General features: G+C 46.5%; 1 protein-coding gene across 4 annotated transcripts in view; it reads left to right on the forward strand.

Annotated features, from left to right (window-relative positions):
- The window catches only part of EGFR (epidermal growth factor receptor), a 211082-nt gene extending 204332 nt beyond the window's left edge, over positions 1–6750 (forward strand). For all 4 annotated transcript variants that reach the window (XM_046020189.1, XM_046020191.1, XM_046020187.1 and 1 more), the window contains exons 24-28: positions 1124–1221; positions 2381–2548; positions 2911–2958; positions 3851–3953; positions 4625–6750. In XM_046020189.1, the coding sequence (XP_045876145.1) occupies positions 1124–1221; positions 2381–2548; positions 2911–2958; positions 3851–3953; positions 4625–4983 (776 nt within the window). In that variant the 3' untranslated portion in view covers positions 4984–6750. The remainder of the gene's footprint in view (positions 1–1123; positions 1222–2380; positions 2549–2910; positions 2959–3850; positions 3954–4624) is intronic.
- The last annotated feature ends 13386 nt before the right edge of the window (positions 6751–20136 follow it).

Consider the following 20136-nt stretch of genomic DNA (forward strand, 5'->3'; position numbering starts at 1 on the left):
TATTCTAGTCTCTGAGTTGCTCAGTGAAAACAGCGCTGCACATTTTGAAGCCTGTTACTGGAGAGACCGAATGTTTTTGAACGCCTAACAAGGAGAAGCCCACGAGGCTGGTAGAAGTGACAATTCTGCCTTGACTTAAGCCTTTCAAATAATAGATCTGCGTGAGGTCTTTGCAGCATAGCAAGTGAACACTTGAAACAAGAGTGTGTAACTTGGTCAGTGCTCTTGTTCCACCAGAAGGACAAGTTCAGCAGGCTCTGAAGTGACGTTCCACGTGTCACGGGCACTTACAGGAGAAGGCAGCACAGGGAATAGGACGGGGCCGAGTCCATGTAAATACTCATGCCTTTCCGAACTTCAGACCCCAGAGTTAACCTACTTTTAACTTCCTTGCTGTGGATTGAGGAAGCTGGGATCCAGAGAGGTCACACGGTTCGTCTGAGGGCACATAGCAGTCTGTCCTAAAATAACTTGACATCCTGCTGATAAAAAATAAACGTAAGCCCTCGAGAGAGACAAGGATTGCCAGCGGATCGCTGTTCCTCCAGCTGTTTAATCCGGACTTCGATCCTAGGGAAGGCACTGCGATGCCCCCCTCACTTGCGTGCTCCGTTACTGAGGATGTAGACAGTGAAAGCATCAGGGTGTGGAGTTCCAAACCCCGAGGCTCTTAAAGAAAGTCCCTAACTCTCCCTAAATTGAGTCTAGTTTCCAGTTCGCAAGACGGCTAAGTCAGTCTAGATGAAAGTGGATGCCCTGTGAGGACTGAGACAGAGAGCCCAGACGCCGGGCTCCCTGCAGTCTTAGCAGTCCACAAACAGCGATGTGTGCGAGGCTGCCGGAACACTTACGGTGATAATTCCAGAACTCCGGCCCCAGGAAGAATAGGCACTGAAAATTAGACGATGTTGCTGTCATTCTGATTCAAGTGTTTTGTGTCATCTCGGTCTTTAAAACTGGGATCAGCGCTAGGGTGCCAGGACTAAAAAGCCAGTCACAAAGATTGGGTTTCTGCATCCCTTACTTGCCTAAAAGGATCTCACATAAATGCCTTCTGGAAGCAATGCCGTCTTTACCACTTTTTTCAGGGTCTAATCGCGCTGTTTTCCTCATTCCTTCCCAGGTTGGATGATCGATGCAGACAGTCGCCCCAAATTCCGTGAACTGATCATTGAATTCTCCAAAATGGCCCGAGACCCCCAGCGCTACCTTGTCATCCAGGTACCAGATCACAGCCTCTGAACTTGCCCTGGGAGGAGTCCTTCTGATGAGCGTCCAATGTCACTGTGTTCCACGGCGTGCCCACTCCATTTCCTTGTCTCCCAGGCCCCGTCCTTAAACCCTCAGCGCCTTAGAGCGAGGCACGGGTCCCACTGAACGGAGTGGAGTTCCTTTGTGGTGCCCCCCCGACCTGACCCCATTTGCCATTCCCGGCTGAACCCTAGCATCCATACATGCTCAGTTCCATGCGTCATCGTCATTTTCCGGTCAGCCAGAGCCTCAGCTCCCTCTGATGGAGAAGCAGGCCCTTCGTGGCAGCAAATCTGCCTTCAGACCCCTGAGTTTCCACTTAATGCTTTAGGTTAACAACACCAAACTCACAGGGCTGTGAGGTCATGTATGCAAAAGAATTTGCACAGCCCCTGAAGATTCTGCTTTGCAATTCCGGTGCGAGTGGTTGGGGGGTGGGGAAAAGGGGGTCTCCGTGCACCTCCCAGCAGGCAGTTCCCTTACTCCAGCTGGGTGGCTGTCGCCAAACTCCATGTGTTCACCAACCTAGAGGCTCTCGGAACCCGGCCTCTGGGGGGTTTTATGGCGTCTTCATTAAATGGGCACGGCTGGTTCAATTCTTGGCCAAATGGTGATTGAGTCCGCCTCCAGCCCCTCCCCTACTCCAGGACATCAGGGAGTGTGGCTGACTGCGAGGTCTCTGGGTTGGCCCCCCAACTCCCCCATCCCCACTCCCCCCAAACACCCTTAGGTGTGGGCCTAAAGCCCCTGGTTAACATAACAATGACACCTTTGCCACTCTCCTCCCCTAGGAGATCCCAAGGGGTTAAGAGGTCTCTGCTGGGACCGACACATTTCTTATATAAACTGTAAGATGGCAGCACCTGACCACAAAGCTCACCCTCCATAAATTCTGCTCCATCCCTTTCTTCTTCCTCTTAAGCTGTTCCTGTTTCATTTAGAGGCTTTTAAACATCGGAGAATTTTTTAATATTTTCATGTCAGGTGGGGAAGGGGAGGAAGCCGCTACTCTGCGGAGAGTCAGGCTGATTTTATTACAAACCAAGTGCCCAACAAAGAGGCATCTGCCCAAACAGTGGACTGGCGCCTCTCTGGGCCCTACTGATCGTCTCAAAATGTTCCACACCAGGGAGATGAGAGAATGCACTTGCCGAGCCCTACAGACTCCAATTTTTACCGCGCCCTGATGGACGAAGAGGACATGGAGGACGTGGTCGACGCCGATGAGTACCTCATCCCCCAGCAGGGCTTCTTCCACAGCCCCTCCACGTCCCGCACCCCCCTCCTGAGCTCTCTGGTACGAAATGCGCCCCCTTCTCAAGCATGGTGTCTGCTGGGTTGAATGAATTGCTTAGAGAAAATGGCACCCCCGCCAGCAGAACTCACGGGGAGACAAAGAAGTCCGTTCTAAGCAAATGGTCAGCCAGACTCAGAATGAATCAGTCAGGTGTATTGGTTCTTTTATGGCCTTGCAGCAACTGGGCCGTAGTCTTTTCAGGTCTACTAGGGACCAGAATTAAGTTCGAACTAAACCTAGTTTTTCTAAAGCTAATGGGTCAGGACGAAGTTAAGCCCCCATAGTGACACCCGCCCCGTGAGGCCCCAGGTCCTGCATTCGGTGGGCATGGGTGAGACAAGGCATCTTCGATTCTTTTCCAGAGCGCCACCAGCAACAACTCCACCGTGGCTTGCATTGACAGAAACGGGGTACGTATGAGCACCTCATAAACCCGAATCAAGTAACAGCTCTGAGTCACGGCTTTATTGCACGTAGCAAATGCCCATCCTACCCCCAACGAACCTTGGTTTTCCTTCCTGTGTTTCCTTCCTTCCTTCTCCTGTATGCTTGCCCTGAGCCCCTGCCCTAAGGCCAGCAGGCAGCTCTCACTTAGGCTGGTGCCGTGCAAAATGGGGTTCGTGGACCCCCAGCAGCATCACCTGGCGGTTTGTTCCAAGTGCGAACCGCCGAGCCTCTGACCCACTCCTGCTTAAGTAGGAATGCGAGGGGCAGAGCCAGCCCCCATCCGTGTCCGAGCCAGCCTTCTGGGGGGATGCTGATGCTTGGTAGGAAGCCTTGATCTAGACCAACACTTCCCAGTATAGAAGCCCCCGGCCCTTTGCATCGACTTCAGTTTATTTTTTTTTTTTAATATTTTATGTATTTGACAGAGAAATCACACCTAGGCAGAGAGGCAGTCAGAGAGAGAGGAGGAAGCAGGCTCCCTGCGGAGTAGAGAGCCCGACACGGGGCTCGATCCCAGGACCCTGGGATCATGACCTGAGCCGAAGGAAGAGGCTTTAACCCACTGAGCCACCCAGGCGCCCCATCGACTTCAGTTTAAATCGGTGACCGCCTGGGAGGGCACAGATCACAGAACATTTCTGTCATTGCCAAAACCCTACCACACGGCACCGGTCCTCACCACTTGGCCTGTGGTCCCCCGGCATCAGTGTCCCCCAGGGGCTAGTTGGAAATGCAGACTCCCAGGCACTTTCTCTTGGATCGCAGTGAATCAGAAGCTGCAGTTTAACAGAATCTCAGGTGATTTTTATACGCGTTGAGCAGCACTGACTGGAGTGACCTTTATTTCCTCCTCAGAGCTGTCCCCTCAAAGAAGACAGCTTCCTGCAGCGGTACAGTTCAGACCCCACTGGCACCTTAGCTGAGGACAACATAGATGACGCCTTCCTCCCAGCACCCGGTGAGTGGCTTACCGTGCACAAGGAAGGTCACTGCCGTGGCCCCCGCATCCAGCAGGGCCAGCCTCCGTCCCCTGGGCCCAGGCCGCTTGCTTCCTCAAGCCAGTCCAGAAGTGTAGACTGTAGCAAGCATGCAGACACCTGTGGGGAGGAAGAGGCAGAGAAACACAAAACGACTGAGCACACGCTCGGGTCTTTGTGTTGGACTCAAGTCGTGTCCAGCTGGGAGGTGTGGTTTTAGGACCAGTTCGCAGATTTTCTAGAATTTGAAGCACACGTCAAAGACGTGTGTGTGTGGTGTGTGTGTGTGTGTGGAGAAGTGTGTGTGCACGTGGCATGTGACACATCTGGTCCTGGTTCCATTCTTGGCCTGTGACACACGTATGTGCCTAGTCTCGGCTTTCTCCCTGATGTGCCCGTGTGCACACACGCATCTCAAGGCAGGCTGTCCTTCTAAGAACGCTAAACTGGCAAGAGACCAATGTGCCCGTTGCTTGGAGAATTGTAGACAAGGACACGGTTTCCCTTGCAGCACCAGCCAGCTCCTCGTCTTGCCAGACACCCGACGCTCCGTGGTCTTGTGGGAGAAAACCGGCGGGGTTCAATTGCGCCCAAGTCCGCTTGGGCTGATGCTTGGCCGATCGCTTCACCTGTGATTTCTTTTCCATTTCAGAATACATAAACCAGTCTGTCCCCAAAAGGCCGGCGGGTTCCGTGCAGAATCCTGTTTATCACAATCAGCCGCTAAACCCCGCTCCTGGCAGAGACGCTCACTACCAAAATCCCCACAGCAACGCCGTGGACAACCCTGAGTATCTCAACACCATCCCTCCCTGCGTCACCAGCACGCTCGGCGGCCCCAGCCTCTGGGCCCAGAAAGACAACCACCAAATCAGCCTAGACAACCCCGACTACCAGCAGCACTTCTTTCCCAAGGAAGCCAAGTCCAACGGCGTTTTTAAGGGCCCTGCAGCCGAAAACTCAGACTACCTGCGGGTAGCCCCGCCAAGCAGTGAGTTTATTGGAGCATGACCACGGAGGATAGCGTTGGCCATAAGAGTCTCGGATGTGTCCCCCGCCCTGGGACCAAGCCACGGCAGCTACTCTAGTGCTGATAGTCACGCCTTTGTTGGCTCCTGGGCCCGTGGACTGGTTTGGCCATATTTGCTCCTACGGACCCATCTTTCACCCAGGAAGTGCCCCCCCTCGGATGCACTTTGAGAAGTTGCTGGGAAGTTCCTTTATTTTCAAACTGTGAGATGGCCACAAAAAGGCATCCGGCAAGAATATTCTCTTTGGGCAGAAGTTCGCCTTTCAGTGACGTATATTTGATTTAAAAAAAAAAAAAGAAAGAAAAGCAAAAAAAAATCTGCATAAGGAGTTTTATTGCTTGGGGACCCTGGGGGTTTTTAATTGTCATTATTGATTTTATTTCTCCTGGGCTTTTCCAACGAGGAAGGAGCTTGCTCATGGTACTGGCTGCACTGAGTTGATCCAGGCCCAACTATGACCAAGAAGCAAGGGTCAGAGCCTTCCAGCTAACATTTGATTCCACTGACTCTAGCTCCAAGATTCTTCCACTGCAAGACAATTTTTTAAAAAAACTAGAAGTACTCTGTGTCCTAAGCAGGATTGGTTGGTACTGTAGCAAATCATAGCATGTTAAAGAGGATAAGCCACTTTGAACCCTTCCCAAGCGCAAAAGAAACGGAAGGGGTCGAATTCTTCTTCAGACTTCTTTTTATATAAATGTCTTCATGGTACTTACTCTCCATTGGTTGACCAGCGTTTCCTATAAGTATTGGACTTACTTGTTTCTTTTCCATTCCACTGTTTGGAAGCTCAGTAGGAGTTCCCTATTGGTGAGAGGAGACGGTACATCACACTATAACCTGGACCAGCTCGCGTTTGATCTCCGTTCAAACCAGTAGCCTTTAATCACAATGGAACGATAATGCAAAAGTTCACACAAGAACGTGGCTCCCAAATTTGAGTCTCAGAGGAAATACGTCAAGTCCTCTGGGGGATGGGGAATGAATGGGCATCTGTCTGGATACTGCAGAAATGAAACGCTCCTCCTCAAACTCATGGAGCCTCCCACCCACCCCCACTACCAAATTAGGCTTATGGGAGACAATTTCCTTTTTATTTTACTATAGAAGTTTTTTACTCAAAGGGTACTCTTTCCCCCCCCTCTCTGGTAGGCTGTCCCCAAGGCCCCAAAATGAAGGGATCCAGGCTCCACGGCCACCAAGCAGGAACCGACAGCCCTCGCCCCTAGGGGCACATTTCACAGAGCGAAGTAAAGTTAACACTATGCATCAGGGAATTAAAGGGGTAGATATTAAATCAGAGCTTGAAATCCATGACAATGCCTTAACAACATCTACAGGTCGTTTTTTGAAAGAAAACAAATTCCCTCCTAAAAGTTTCCCTAGCATTGGAGGATCCAGCGAATTTAGGACGCGGAGTGCTTTTCCACCTACCGTGTCCTCGCAGCCTGACCGGTTCATGGCAGCCCTTGGTACACAGGTGTTAAACCCTCTTAGTCTTTCAAGGAAAAGATGTTTCAGACCGTATTTCTGACCTGTGGATGTGTTCAGCCCCACACACGTACAAGACTTCCCTTTCGCTGTTAAAGTATTTATTGACTCTCGGATCAGGGCCCTATGGTTTTGTTACCAGTATAATGACTTTGTTCCAATGGAAATGTAAACTCTATGTAGTTCAATTCCGTTATGTTTTCAGATACTCTTAAGCACCTCTACCAGCCCAGCATAGACTCTGAAGACCTAAAAATAAAAAAAAACATAATCCCCGATTCCAAGAAATTCACAATTTAGCAAAGGGAATTGACTTGACTCAAACACAAACCGTAACACAATACGACAGAGGGTAGGCAAGACGGGTCAGCCAAGCACACTCAGCACAGGGCAGGGACGAGTGAGTCCTGCCTTGGGAGGCCCTGGAAGGCTCGAGGGTCTTAGCCACGAGGGTAATGGAAGTGCGCTCCCGAGGGCTGAAACCTCGACCAAGAAAGCATCTGCCAGAGAAACTGCTAAAAAAGTAGGAGAAAGGCCACGTTCGTGCATCTTGACAAGCTGTCCCTTTAAGCCTGGGAACTAGCTTGTGGCATTTCCCCAGCACCCCACATGGGTGGGGGGGTCCTCCCTGGGGATCTGAAAATGATTCTTGAAAAGATTAAACATTTCTAAGACTCTCAAATTTTATGCCATTGTCAGCAAATCACTTTTGTTACGTATTCGCCTCAGAACATAAATACTTTAGCCAGAATCTTCTTTGGCCCTGGGAAACAGACTGATGCACATTTTATTACCACTTTTTCATCAAGAAGCAAGTGATTGGTGAGGGAGAGCAACTGTATGTCAGTCCAACTGTAGCAGTTAAATCCTAGTATTTTTGTAATTTGCAATATTTTACTATAACATAATAAAACAGCAAAAACTATTCAAGCTTTTTCTCCTTTGTATTTCAGTTTTCCTGCATAAAATCTAGGTGCTGAGTCCTCAGTTTGAAAACTGTGTTTCCCACATAACACAGAGAACTGTATTATCCTCCCCATGGCTGTGCATGGGGGGCTTGGAGATGCCTCAGAGCCCGAGACAGCAGAGCCCGCCAGTCAGGGACCCCCACCATCACTATGGGTGGACAAGGAGAGGGGGCCCCCCAGAGCCCCGGTGTTTCCATCTCATGGCCCTGCTTGGCCAGCGTTCAAAGTTTACACCGCATCTCTTCCGTTCCTCCTTGTTGAGCCTAGGTCCTAAGACCCTACAGAGAACCCGTTCCTTCCTCAGCCCCTCACCCCCGCCTGAGATCTGGCCTTTGGAAACAGTTCACGCGACACTGACCGTGGGCCTGCGTCCTGCCACCTGTCCTATAAACTCAGGAGTCCCTGCACTCATACCCTATAAGTAACACTTCCGTCACCTCATGAAGTAAAAAAAATGAATCTTCCAACTTCTAGATGTGCTGAGTCCCAGTTGTCGCTGATTTTATTGTAGCGAGGAGCACTGTAGGGACATGGTTTGATGACAAGTTGAAAGTTCTTAATTTGGGGCTTTAGCCCCCTGGCCCCCAACTGCAGACATAAATGAACTGGCTCTCGAGCTTGGCTACTCGCCCGGATCTCCCGGGGTCCGACCTCCAAGATTCTGATTTGATTTGCCTCCTATGCAGCCTGGGCCCAGGGGCCTTTCGGAACTTCTGCAGGTTATTGTGGTGAGCACCCAAGTTTGGGGAACCACAGGTGGAAAGGAAAGGCCAGTGGGTGGGTGAAGACCTGTTCCTCAGCTGATGGCATCTCACTCACCTGTCACAGTCACCCGGCCTCGGGTTCCTCAAGCAGAGGTGAAGCCATTGGTTACGGCGACTCACAGTTCTCGTCCTCTGCCAATCTTAAAAAGAAGGGGCTGATGTAAACAATGAATCTTGGAATACTGCATCAAAAACTAATGATGCATTTTATGGTGACTAACATAACACAATCAAAATTTTAGAAAAAAAAAAGGGAACCAAGTCCCCCCAGACTGATACAGTCAGACGCAGGGGCTCCCCTGTGATCCTAGTGGGCAAGCAGAGTTGAAACCCGCATCTCTGAGGTGACCTGCAGGCATCCGAGCGGGGGGCCCCCAGCGGGGTTGGAGAGAGAAGCCTGAGTCAGGTAAAGGTTCCCAGAGGAGGCAGCACAGACGGAACAACGCACTGTCCTTAGTATTCCTGAGACTTGGCTACTACTGACTATTCCAGAACCTCTAATTCTTTGTCCCCAGCAGCTTATCCCGTAAGTGGCAAATACGAAACCTGAGCCTTGATAGGGCCCTGAACCGGTGTGGATTTCCTAAGAAGTTAGAAAAGTCCGTCTCCGCTGCAATGAATAAGGGGCTTGCTGGAAGTGACAGCTGGTGAAATTGCCCTTAACGTCTACTTTGCATTTCTTTCTTTTGATAAGTACACGTTTTTATTACGACATAATAATCTGTTTGTATGTCCTTGCCTAGGGCTGTAAAACCTTACCGAAAAGAAATCCTTGCCCCATCAGGCATAGCTTTTTGTACTATGAAAGATGCGTACAGATAGGATTTTTAAAAGGTAATCTATTTTTGTAACTTTTTTGAGGACGATTATCCTCTCATGTAGCACTGAACTTTGTATGTTTTTAGGAAAACTAATTTTTCTATGAAAGGTTCGAAAGACAAATAGAATCAAAATTCAAAACTGAAATCTTTGTTTAAAGGGATTTAATCCAAGCAGGGGAAGTCTGTCTGTCTGATAAAAAGGGCACAGCCTCATCGCAGAGCCAAGCTGGGTCATGGTCCTAATAAAGAAGAGAAGAGCACTTTTTATATTTGTGAAACGAGAGAAGGTAAAAAGCGCACGTGGCTCAGGCTTGCCCTGAAGCGGGTTCTGTCAAGTCGGCAGCTGTGTTGGAGGGAAAGAATGTCTTACTGTGAACACAGATCCTGTCAGTGTAAAGAAAAGCAATAATACAGCACTTTGCTGGCTTATATATACTAATCTGACTTTGATACAAATTATTTTTATATTTACAGTTACTATGCATTTACCAATAGACTAGAAATGCCTGCAGAACCTAATCACGGTCAGCATGTTTTGGTAACTTGGTAACTCAGTATGTTGATGAAGCCCATGTTTCCCAGGGCCGCATAAGAGGCAGTCCCCCCGCCGCCCCTCCTCCCCAAGCCCAGAAAGGGTGTTCCCAGCTCTGGCTGCACAGTGAAATCCCCCTGGGAGCTTCTGAAACCAGTGAGGCCCCTCTGGACCTCTGACTAATTAAATATAAATCTTTATGGACCAGTGAGGCCCCTCTGGACCTCTGACTAATTAAATATAAATCTTTATGGGTGAAATCCAGGCATTTCTGCTCTGGAAAGCTCCTAAAGTTCATTCTCGTGCACAGCCATGGCTGAGAACCACCAGCCTAAGGTGCCTGGGCTTGCAGCAAATTCTGCTGGTGCAGGTACCTGGGGTTGGCTCCCAGGAGGGGAGATATGGTCACCTGGTGACCTTTCTTTCCCAGAGGCAGAGGAGACCCTGACACATCAGTTACATTACAAGGGGGAGACATTAGAATGATTGTATAAGGAGTAGGATGGCTTTTAGAAAAACAGGAATCCGAGAAAAGGATTCTTGCTTTAAGAAACACTTTTCTATTTTCCTCATAAATTGTATCTGGGAAAATATCTGAAGCAATTCATACTGTTTTCTCTCCCTGTTTAACTGTACAATCACCGTGTGTCCTCGGAGGTCACAGGTCTGTCCTGTCGGATTTGCCCACAGAAGTGCCACGAATCCCCACCTATCACCTAGCAGATAAAACTGCAAGGAAAAGCCTAAATACATTTGTTTTAGGTGCATTTATTATTTCTTCAACCCTTTTGGCCTGATTGGCTACAAAATAACCTTAGAGTGTATAACCCCGTCTTTTGGAAATGAAGAGATCCTGCAGATCTGATGACTGATAATCAGAAGGGACCATGTAAACGGGCTAACAACAGACAGCAGTAACTTCATTTTTGAAAGCAGCAAGCAAGAGCTTGATAGCTTCTATATATGGTACGTCTTAGCATTGTAAAGTTTTGCTGTGATGAAAGCAATATTTATACAGATGAAAAGCAAGATTCTCTTTTCTGTGGTTTACACTGTTGATCAGAACATGTTGATTGTATATAAAAAATTAGATGTATATTATTCATTGCTCTACTTATGACTACCTTATAAATAAAAATATTGTATCCTTTGTTAACAATGCAGTGTTGACAATAGTTAATAATCATATCTGACCTACTGTAGATGTTCTTCTTGATAACTTTTTATAAAATTAATAAACTATTTTTAGAGCAATTTTAACTTCAAAAACTGAACAACTGAGCAGAAAGTACAGAGTTTCCATATCCTTCTTGCACCCCTCTGGCCTTTCCCACCATCATGTCTACACCCAAATGGCCTGGTAACTTTTTTTTTTAAGATTTTCTTTTTTTTTTTTGAAAGAAAGAATGAGAAAGTGAGAGAATGAGTGGGGGGAGAGGCAGAAGTAGACCTCCGCTGAGCAGAGAGCCCGATACGGGACTTAATCCCAGAAGCCTGGGATCATGACCTGAGCCAAAGGCAGACGCTTAACCCACTGAGTCCCCCAGGCACCCATCTGGTAGCTTTTTAAAGTTTGGAGGTTTCTTCTGTGTGACTGGGACACTCCTCGGTGCCATGCTTTGCAGCCACATGTGTTCTGACCCTGGTGTGTAGATACTGCCCAGGGAGTGGGAAGAAACCCCCACCCCCACCCCACTGTCTGGCTTCCATTGTGGAGAAGCTCAGAGCCAAGAGGAGAGATTTTTCTATGGCAGGCACAAAAGCAAACAGGAGTTTAGTTTTGATTCTGCTAACTGCTAGAAACCTGAGGAACTAAGCAGCACAGCCCGTGTGACAGGGGCTGGGCTCCACGGCTCACACCTCCCCACTTCCCTCCCTTCCAAGCTGGGGACCTGCCCACTCTATGAGGCCTTCGTGTGGTGGGAATGCCCATAGCCTAGGCTTCGTGTAAGCCAGGAAAGTAACCACACCCCCAGAGAAAACTGTTCTGTGCAGGTTGAGGAAAAAGCCCTATAAAAACCGGGTTCTCTGGTGAAGTGCTTGAATGGGTTAGTGACTAAGTCGTCCTCTTACCTGTTCAAACCGGAGTCAGAGTCAGGAGCTCTAAACCCATCCCAACAACGGAGGAAACGCACACAGGTGGTGAAGCAGGTGACACCGCCGAGCAGGAGAGGTCAGCTTCCGGAAACGGGGACCAGCACAGCAGCTGGGCGGTGGGAGTGCACAGGCAGGAAGCCGTGGGTGTGCACATCTTAAGCTGGCTTTGGAGAGTGGAGCTAGCACCTAGAATCCGCCCCCCTGGCCTGGAAGAGTCCACGGGGCTTTAGGTTTCTTTGACTTCCCGTGCTCTGACTCCAGAGAATAAAGCTCACCACCACCCCCCCCCCCACTACTTTCCTGGGACCAGCTGCTCAGCGCACAATGCTCCACCTTGTTTCTGTTACACAAGAGGACTGAGAGCAGGAAGTCGGCCTCTGCAGGCTCACAGCCACCCCTGCTGCTCAGTGTCCATGCTCATCATCTCCAGGGAGATTACAGCCTTGTTTTTGCATTGTTTATTCTGAAGATCATCAAGCGCCTACATGCAGAGGGCTGGGAGCACATCGCAATCCATGCGGAAGCAGGACTCCAGGCTAGTGAGGTCCTTGAAGCGTAAGCCAGTCCGGAGCTTCCCAGTGCCCCCGTGGGAGCCACAGGCTTCACGGGCTTCCTGGCCTCCTGAACCGCCACACCCTGGTCAGGTGCCTTGAAGGAATAAGCCTCTTAGAGCCCCAAGCCTTTGATTAGGGGGTTTTGCCCCATATAGAGAAAGACAAGTGTCAGCAAACGAGGCAGACAAGGAATATTATGGGGCACTGGCTGCCTCGAGCCTAAAGCATTACCCACTAAGGGAAGGCCATGGCCATCCCACAGGAGCATCCTCACTTCAGGGCAAACTCACTAGCACCACTGTCTCCACCACCCCCCCCGCACTGTCCCGCTCCCCATAACTCCAGCCCAAGCTCAAAGCAGATGGAGTTTCAAAATCTCAAAAGAGATTTTGCTCTGGGCCAATAATCTCGTGAAAGTAATTATAACTGTCTGGCCTCCACATCCAGAAAGGACATTTAAAAACTTGAGTAGAAAAGCCCTAAGATCATATCTGATCTCCACCCTAGTTTCAAAAATTATAAACAAAATATGGCAAAGATCCTATGAGCACACATTTGTGGTTTCTAAATGAGTACCTTGAAGCAGCCTCCCCCTCTGCTCCCTGTCAGTCACACTGAGAGCCCTGAGAGATACAGATCATGGGAGGACAACCACATCTATACTCCGACGTACTTCTACAAGTTCTGCCTTGACTCCCCTTCTCCCTACCTGGGACACTGAGCTAGAAAAACTGGATTCTAGGGTCTACAAGAAACAAAGCTATATCCTTTACCTCATTTTTTTAAAGATTTTATTTATTTCTTTGTGTGAGAGAGCGCACACGTGAGTGAAAGGGCACAAGCAGAGTGAGCAGCAGAGGGAGAAGCAGACTCCCCACTGAGCAGGAAGCCTAATGTGGGTATCGATCCCAGGACCCCGGGATCATGACCCAAGCTGAAGGCAGATGCTTAACTGACTGAGATACCCAGGCGTCCCATCCTTTACCCAGTTCTTGAAGGTGAATCCAAGCAAAGAGCATTCCTCAGCCTCAATCCATCACATGTGTAGTCTGGAGCAAGACTACAGGAGGCCCTGGCATGCCCACCACTCTGTTCTCCCTCAGGGCTCAATCCTGCACCATGTAGGTCGCTCTGGGGCCACTCCTTGGCATGGAGGTCTACACAGGTGAAGATGCTGAGCAAGCTTCCAGTCCAGGGCCACTTGGGCAAGAAGTCCCTAGAATCCCAGTACCTGAGTAAGTGCAGGAGGGGGAGGGCAGGCTCCAGGTGGGTGCTCCCTGCCCAGGAAAGGGTACAGTCCATGGATTGTGTGGGGGTGAGGGAACAGACTGGGGAGATTGGGGAGCTCTACAAGCCAGGGTCCCCAACACCTGAGACCAAAGATGGTACTACTCAAGCAAATGGGAACTGAAAATTTAATAGAAAATGGGAGGCCCAGAGTTTCGAGGAGCCTAAAGGCCAATTCAGTATCCTAAAGTGCATAATCCTTCCTTTCTTGAAACCGTGATCTTAAAAAATCTAGTGATGCTCTACCTAGGTGGAGAGGAAGGTTGGAGAAGGAATAGCCATCTTCCCTTCTACTCCAGAGAGAACTTGGGGGCCACTCCTTACGAATTGTTTTTATGTCTAAAGAGTTTGCTTCTTTCCCCTTTTCTACTTCTCCAGAGCCCTCTTCTTTAATCCCTTTTTATTGTATAATTTAAAATCCGCTGAACTTGCGGTCCTAAGGGGGAAATACATAGCCATCCAAGTCTCACTCAAAAAAGTTGAAAAATCCCGAATACACCAACTCCCTTTACAACTTAAAGAACTGGAAAATCAACAACAAGCTAAGTCAACCCCATGCCCAAGAAGGGAAATAATTGAGATTAGAGCAGAGATCAATGAATTAGAAACTAGAGATACAGTAGAACACATGAAACTAGAAGCTGGTTCTTTGAAAGAATTAGTAAGACCAATAAACCACTGGCCAAACTAATCCAAAAGAAAAGAGAGAGGACCCAAATTAATAAAATTATGAATGAAAGGGGAGAGATCATGACCAACACCAAGGAAATAGAAATTATCATCAGAAATTATTATCAACAGTTATATGCTAATAAGTTAAACAACATAGAAGAAATTGATGCATTCCTGGAAACCTATAAACTTCCAAGACTGAAACAGGAAGAAACTGACAACCTGAATAGACGAGTATCTAGTAACGAGATTGAAGCAGCGATCAAAAACATCCCAAAAAGCAAAACCCCAGGACCTGATGGATTCCCTGGGGAATTCTACCAAACTTTCAAAGAAGAAATAATACCTATTCTCCTGAAGCTGTTTCAAAAAATAGAAACAGAAGGAAAACTTCCAGACTCTTTTTTATGAAGCCAGCACTACCCTGATCCCCAAACCAGGCAAAGACCCCACCAAAAAAGGAGAATTTCAGACTCATCAGGAGAATATCTCTGATGAATATGGATGCTAAGATTCTCAACAAGATCCCAGGTAATAGGATCCAACAGTACGTGAAAAAGATTCTCCACTATGACCAGGTGAATTTTACCCTGGGATGCAAAGGTGGTTCAACATTGGCAAATCAATCTGTGTGCTAGAACAAATCAGTAAGAGAAGAGAGAAGAACCACATGGTCCTCTCAATTGATGCAGAAAAAGCATTTGACAAAATCCAGCATCCATTCCTGATTAAAACTCTTCAAAGTATAGGAATAGAGGGAACATTCCTCAACTTCATAAAATTGATCTATGAGAAACCCACAGCGAATATCATCCTCAATGAGGAAAAGCTGACAGCCTTCCCTTTGAGATCAGGAACACAACAAGGAAGCCCACTCTCATCACTGTTGTTCAACATAGTACTAGATGTCCTAGCAATAGCAATCAGACAACAAAAAGAAATAAAACGTATTCAAATTGGCAAAGAAGAAGTCAAACTCTCTCTCTTCACAGATGACATGATACTTTATATGGAAAACCCAAAAGACTCTACCCCTAAATTACTAGAACTCATACAGCAATTCAGTAATGTGGCAGGCTACAAAATCAATGCATAGAAATCAGTTGCTTTCTTATACACTAACAATGAAACTATAAAAAGGATTGATTCCATTTACTATAGAACCATGAGCTATAAGATACCTTGGAATAAGCCTAACAAAAGAGGTAAAGGATCTGTACTCAAGGAACTACAGAACACTCATGAAAGAAATTGAAGACACAAAAAGATGGAAAAATATTCCATGCTCATGGATTGGAAGAATAAACATTGTTAAAGTGTCTATACTGCCCAGAGGAATCTATACTTTCAAAGCCATCCCAATCAAAATCCCACTGGCATATTTCAAAGGGCTGGAACAAACAATCCTAAAAGTTGTATGGAACCATAAAAGACCCCAAATTGCTAAGGAAATGTTGAAAAAGAAAAACAAAGGTGGGGGCATCACGATGCCAGATTTCAAGCTTTATTACAAAGCTGTGATCACCAAGACAGCATGGTACTGGCACAAAAACAGACACATAGACCAGTGGAACAGAGTAGAGAGCCCAGATATGAACCCTCAACTCTATGGTGAAATAATCTTCGACAAAGCAGGAAAAAATATACAGTGGGAAAAAGACAGTCTCTTCAATAAATGGTTCTAGAAAAATTGGACAGCTATGTGAAGAAGAATGAAACTCGACCATTCTCTTACACCATATACAAAGATAAACTCAAGAAGGATGGAAGACCTCAACATGAGACAGGAATCTTTCAAAATCCTAGAGGAGAACATAGGCAGTAACCTCTTCGCCATGGGCCACAACAACTTCTTTCAAGACATGTCTCCAAAGGCAAAGGAAACAAAAGCAAAAATGAACTTTTGGGGACTTTGTCAAGATCAAAACCTTCTGTACAGCAATGCAAACAGTTAACAAAACAAAGAGGCAACCCAGAGAATGGAAAAAGATATTCGCAAATGACACTACAGACAAAAGCTGATATCCAAGATCTATAAAGAAGTCCTCAAACTCAACACCCAAAAAACAAATAATCATGTCTAAAAATGGGCAGAAGACATGAACAGACACTTCTCCAAAAAAGACACACAAATGGCTAACAGACAGATGAAAAAGTGTTCATCATCATTAGCCATCAGGGAGATACAAATCAAAATCACATTCAGATATCACCTTACACCAGTTAGAATGGACAAAATTAACAGGACAGGGAACAAGTGTTGGAGAGGATGTGGAGAAAGGGGAACCCTCTTACACTGTTGATGCGAATGCAAGTTGGTGCAGCCACTTTGGAAAACACTGTGGGGATTCCTCAAGAAATTAAAAATAGAGCTACCCTATGACCCTGCAGTTGTACTACTGGATATTTACTCCAAAGATACAGATGTAGTGAAAAGAAGGACCATCTGTACTCCAATGTTCATAGCAGCAATGACCGCAATCACCAAACTGTGGAAAGAGCCAAGATGCCCTTCAACAGATGAATGGATAAAGAAGGTATGGTCCATATATGCAATGGAATATTACTCAGTCATTAGAAAGGATGAATACCCAACATTTGTATCAACATGGATGGGACTGGAGGAGATTATGCTGAGTGAAATAAGTCAAGCAGAGAGGCAATTGCCCTATGGTTTTACTTACTTGTGGAGCATAAGGAATAACATGGAGGACATTAGGAAAAGGAAAGGAAAAGTGAATTGGGGTAAATCAGAAAGGGAGATGAACCATGAGAGACTGTGACTCTGAGAAACAAACTGGGGGCTTTGGAGGGGAGAAGGGTGGGAGGATTGGTGAGCCTCGTGGTGGGTATTAAGGAGGGCACATATTGCATGGAGCACTGGGTATGATACATAAACAGTGAATCTTGAACACTGAAAAAAATTTTTTTTAATTTTAAATAAAAATAAAAATAAGATAAAATTCCTTGAACTCTAACAGAAATAGGGAGATAAACCAACAAGAATATTTTAACCTATGACAACTTTTCTTCTGCTCTTATACTTGACTGACCAATTTCCACAAGGGCAAGTCTAAGTGAAATTGACCCAATACCGCACACAGGCTTCAACTGTCAAGGACAAAGGCACTTGGACAGTAACACTGTTTTTCATATAGTCCAATAACATAAGATAACTTAAAATGGCAAAGGTCCATCACTAAAAAACTTCACTAGACCCAAAGAGTTTGGGGGTGTTCTGGGGAACCTGAAAAGAATAGTTAAATTTTAAACACTTAAAGTATTTCAGAACATAGAAGAAGATGGGAAATTTCCCAATTCATTGTCCAAGGTTGGAATAGTACAAAAATCAAAGAAATACTATAAAAACACATTATGTCTTCATTCTTGGTGAATATCAATGTAGACCGAATGTGGCTCCCCTAAAATTCATATACTGAAGGCCTAACCCCCAATGGGTAGGGTCTTTGGGAGGTGATTAGGGTTCAAAGAGGTCGTAAAGTTGGATTAGTGTCCTTGTAAGAAAATAAAGAGACCAGAGTTCCCTCACTCTCTGCCAGCTGTGGACACAAAAAGAAAGCAGCCACCTGCAAGGCTGAAGAAAGACCTCACCAGAATCCAACCATGTTGACATCCTGATCTCAGACTCCCAGCTTCCACAACTGTGCGAAATAAATGTGTGTTTTTAAGCCACCCAGTCCATGGTATTTTGCTTTGGCAGCCTGAGCTAAGACAAATATTCAAACAACTAGGCAAAGATGTATGAATAAGGGTGTTCACCAAGACATTATTTGTAATAGGGAAAAAACAAAGTTTTCAAGGTCCATCAAAAGGGAAATTATTAAATAAATCATGGAACATGATAGTACAGAATTCTGTGAAGTTGTTAGAACAGAATAAATCTGTGTACCGTAGCATGGATGCATATTCTCATGATGTAGTTTTAAATGAAATAAAGCAAGATGCTGAATAATATTTCTGGTTTTTCAAAAACCTTGTATTTGTGTATGTACCTGCCATGTGAATGGGCACATGCACACACATACATATACAGTCTGGAGGCCGTCTGGAAATATTACTGTCTCCCCATTATGGCGGAGACCTGTGGTGAGTGGGGAGCAAAACATCAACAAGAAAGCAGCAAGGAGGGAATTTCACTTTTTATGTTCTATACTTCTGTGTTGTTTGGATTTTTATAATGAATAGATTATTACTTTGGCAATCATGTTGGGACAAAATTTAATGTATGTCATTATATTCTCCTTCCCTTCCCTCCAGTCACAAGGAGACATTTAGCAATTTCTAGTTTAGCACTCTCTTCTTCCTGATCTCTCTCCCCAACAAAAAGCCTTGTGGCAGCACCACCTGGGAAAGCCATCAGTGGAAGGAGAATGCAGTCTTCGGGCACCATGGGTGGCAGGGAGGATGTGGTGGGCAGAGAACACTGGGGACTGAGTGCATGGGTTCCTGCCATGACCAAGGATGGACACGCAGCGTGGGATGACAGAATCCCTCTAGTGTGACGGTGACTTTCTCAGCTCGGACTGCCACATACACACAAAAAAATACCACAGCTTACACAAAAGACATTTATTTCTCACAGTTCTAGGGTCTGAGAAACCCAAGATCAAGATGCTAGCTGATTTGCTCCTCATGAGCGTCCTCTTCCTAACTTGCAGAGAAGGACCTTCTCACTGTGTCCTCACGTGGCAGAGAAATCAAGCTGTCTGTTATCTCTTCTGATAGGAACGGTAATCCCATCCTGAGAACCCTGCCCTCCTGATCTCACCTAACTTTACTTCCTGAAAGCCATCTCCAAACGCCATCACATTGGAGGGGAATTCCACATAAGAATTTGGGAAAGACAACAGAGTCTGTAACAGACTGTAACAGACCTAAGCAAGAGCTTAGGGAAGGACAGAGGCCTTCAGTGAGAGGACACGTCTTCCCCAGTTTGGGGTCCAACTATAACCTGGAATTTCTGTTTGGATCTTGTATCCACGTGCTGGCCATTCTAGATCAAAGTTCCAGTACAAAACATTTTAAAACTTAAGAGATAAAATAATATTGTTTAAGTTTACTGGCTAGAGGCATCAGCCACATTAAAATATGGAGGATGTTTTAGGAGGCACGGGGGTGGTTCAGTCAGTTAAGCAACTGCCTTCAGCTCAGGTCATAATCTCAGGGTTCTGAGATCAAGCTCCGCATCAGGCTTCCTGCTCAGTGGGGAGTGTGCTTCACCCTCTCCCTCTGTGCTCTCCCTCTTTCTCTTTCTCTATCTCAAATAAATAAAATCTTTTTTAAAAAAAGATAAAATAAAAAGTGAGTCAGAGTCGGAGGAGGTTAGGAAGGCTTTCCTTAAATATATTCATTTTAAGCAGAGCACCCCAGAGCCAGCGTCAACCCCATTCCACAAGAAATTTAGCTCTGATGTTGCAGGAATCCATGGTATGTAACAAGTACAGACCAAAACACAGAGTATAATTTGATATAAAAGGAAAGAGAAGTGCATTTTAAATAAAGTCTCATTTGTACTTCTGGTAAGGACTTCTAGAGACAGCCTTGCCCAGCACACCTCCTCTTCTTGGCATGTGGGAATTGCACCTGTGGAGGGAATGGGCCATATGATCTTTCTGACCATCGGGATATGAAGGAAATGACTCCTGAACCTTCTAGCAAGAAGCATGACACAGCAGTGTGGAATCTCCTGCACAGTCTACCCAGACCCATGCAAGATGAAGCCCCCATGGGGATAGGCACAGGAGCTCAGTTAAGGTTCTGTCATTACTCAGAGAGGTAACGTACTACGCCTTTGCTGTGTGGTCCTTTAGCCCTGTTACATGGTAGTGTCCAATCCCATCACTCCACCACCTCGGGGCCATCCTACTCCTACAGTCTCTTATTTTCAGTCCCAAACCAGAGGCTGTTGAGTTGAATGGTCCACAAA

The sequence above is a fragment of the Meles meles genome, chromosome 10 (assembly GCF_922984935.1).
Source record: "Meles meles chromosome 10, mMelMel3.1 paternal haplotype, whole genome shotgun sequence".
In the NCBI taxonomy this organism is placed as follows: Eukaryota; Metazoa; Chordata; class Mammalia; order Carnivora; family Mustelidae; genus Meles; species Meles meles.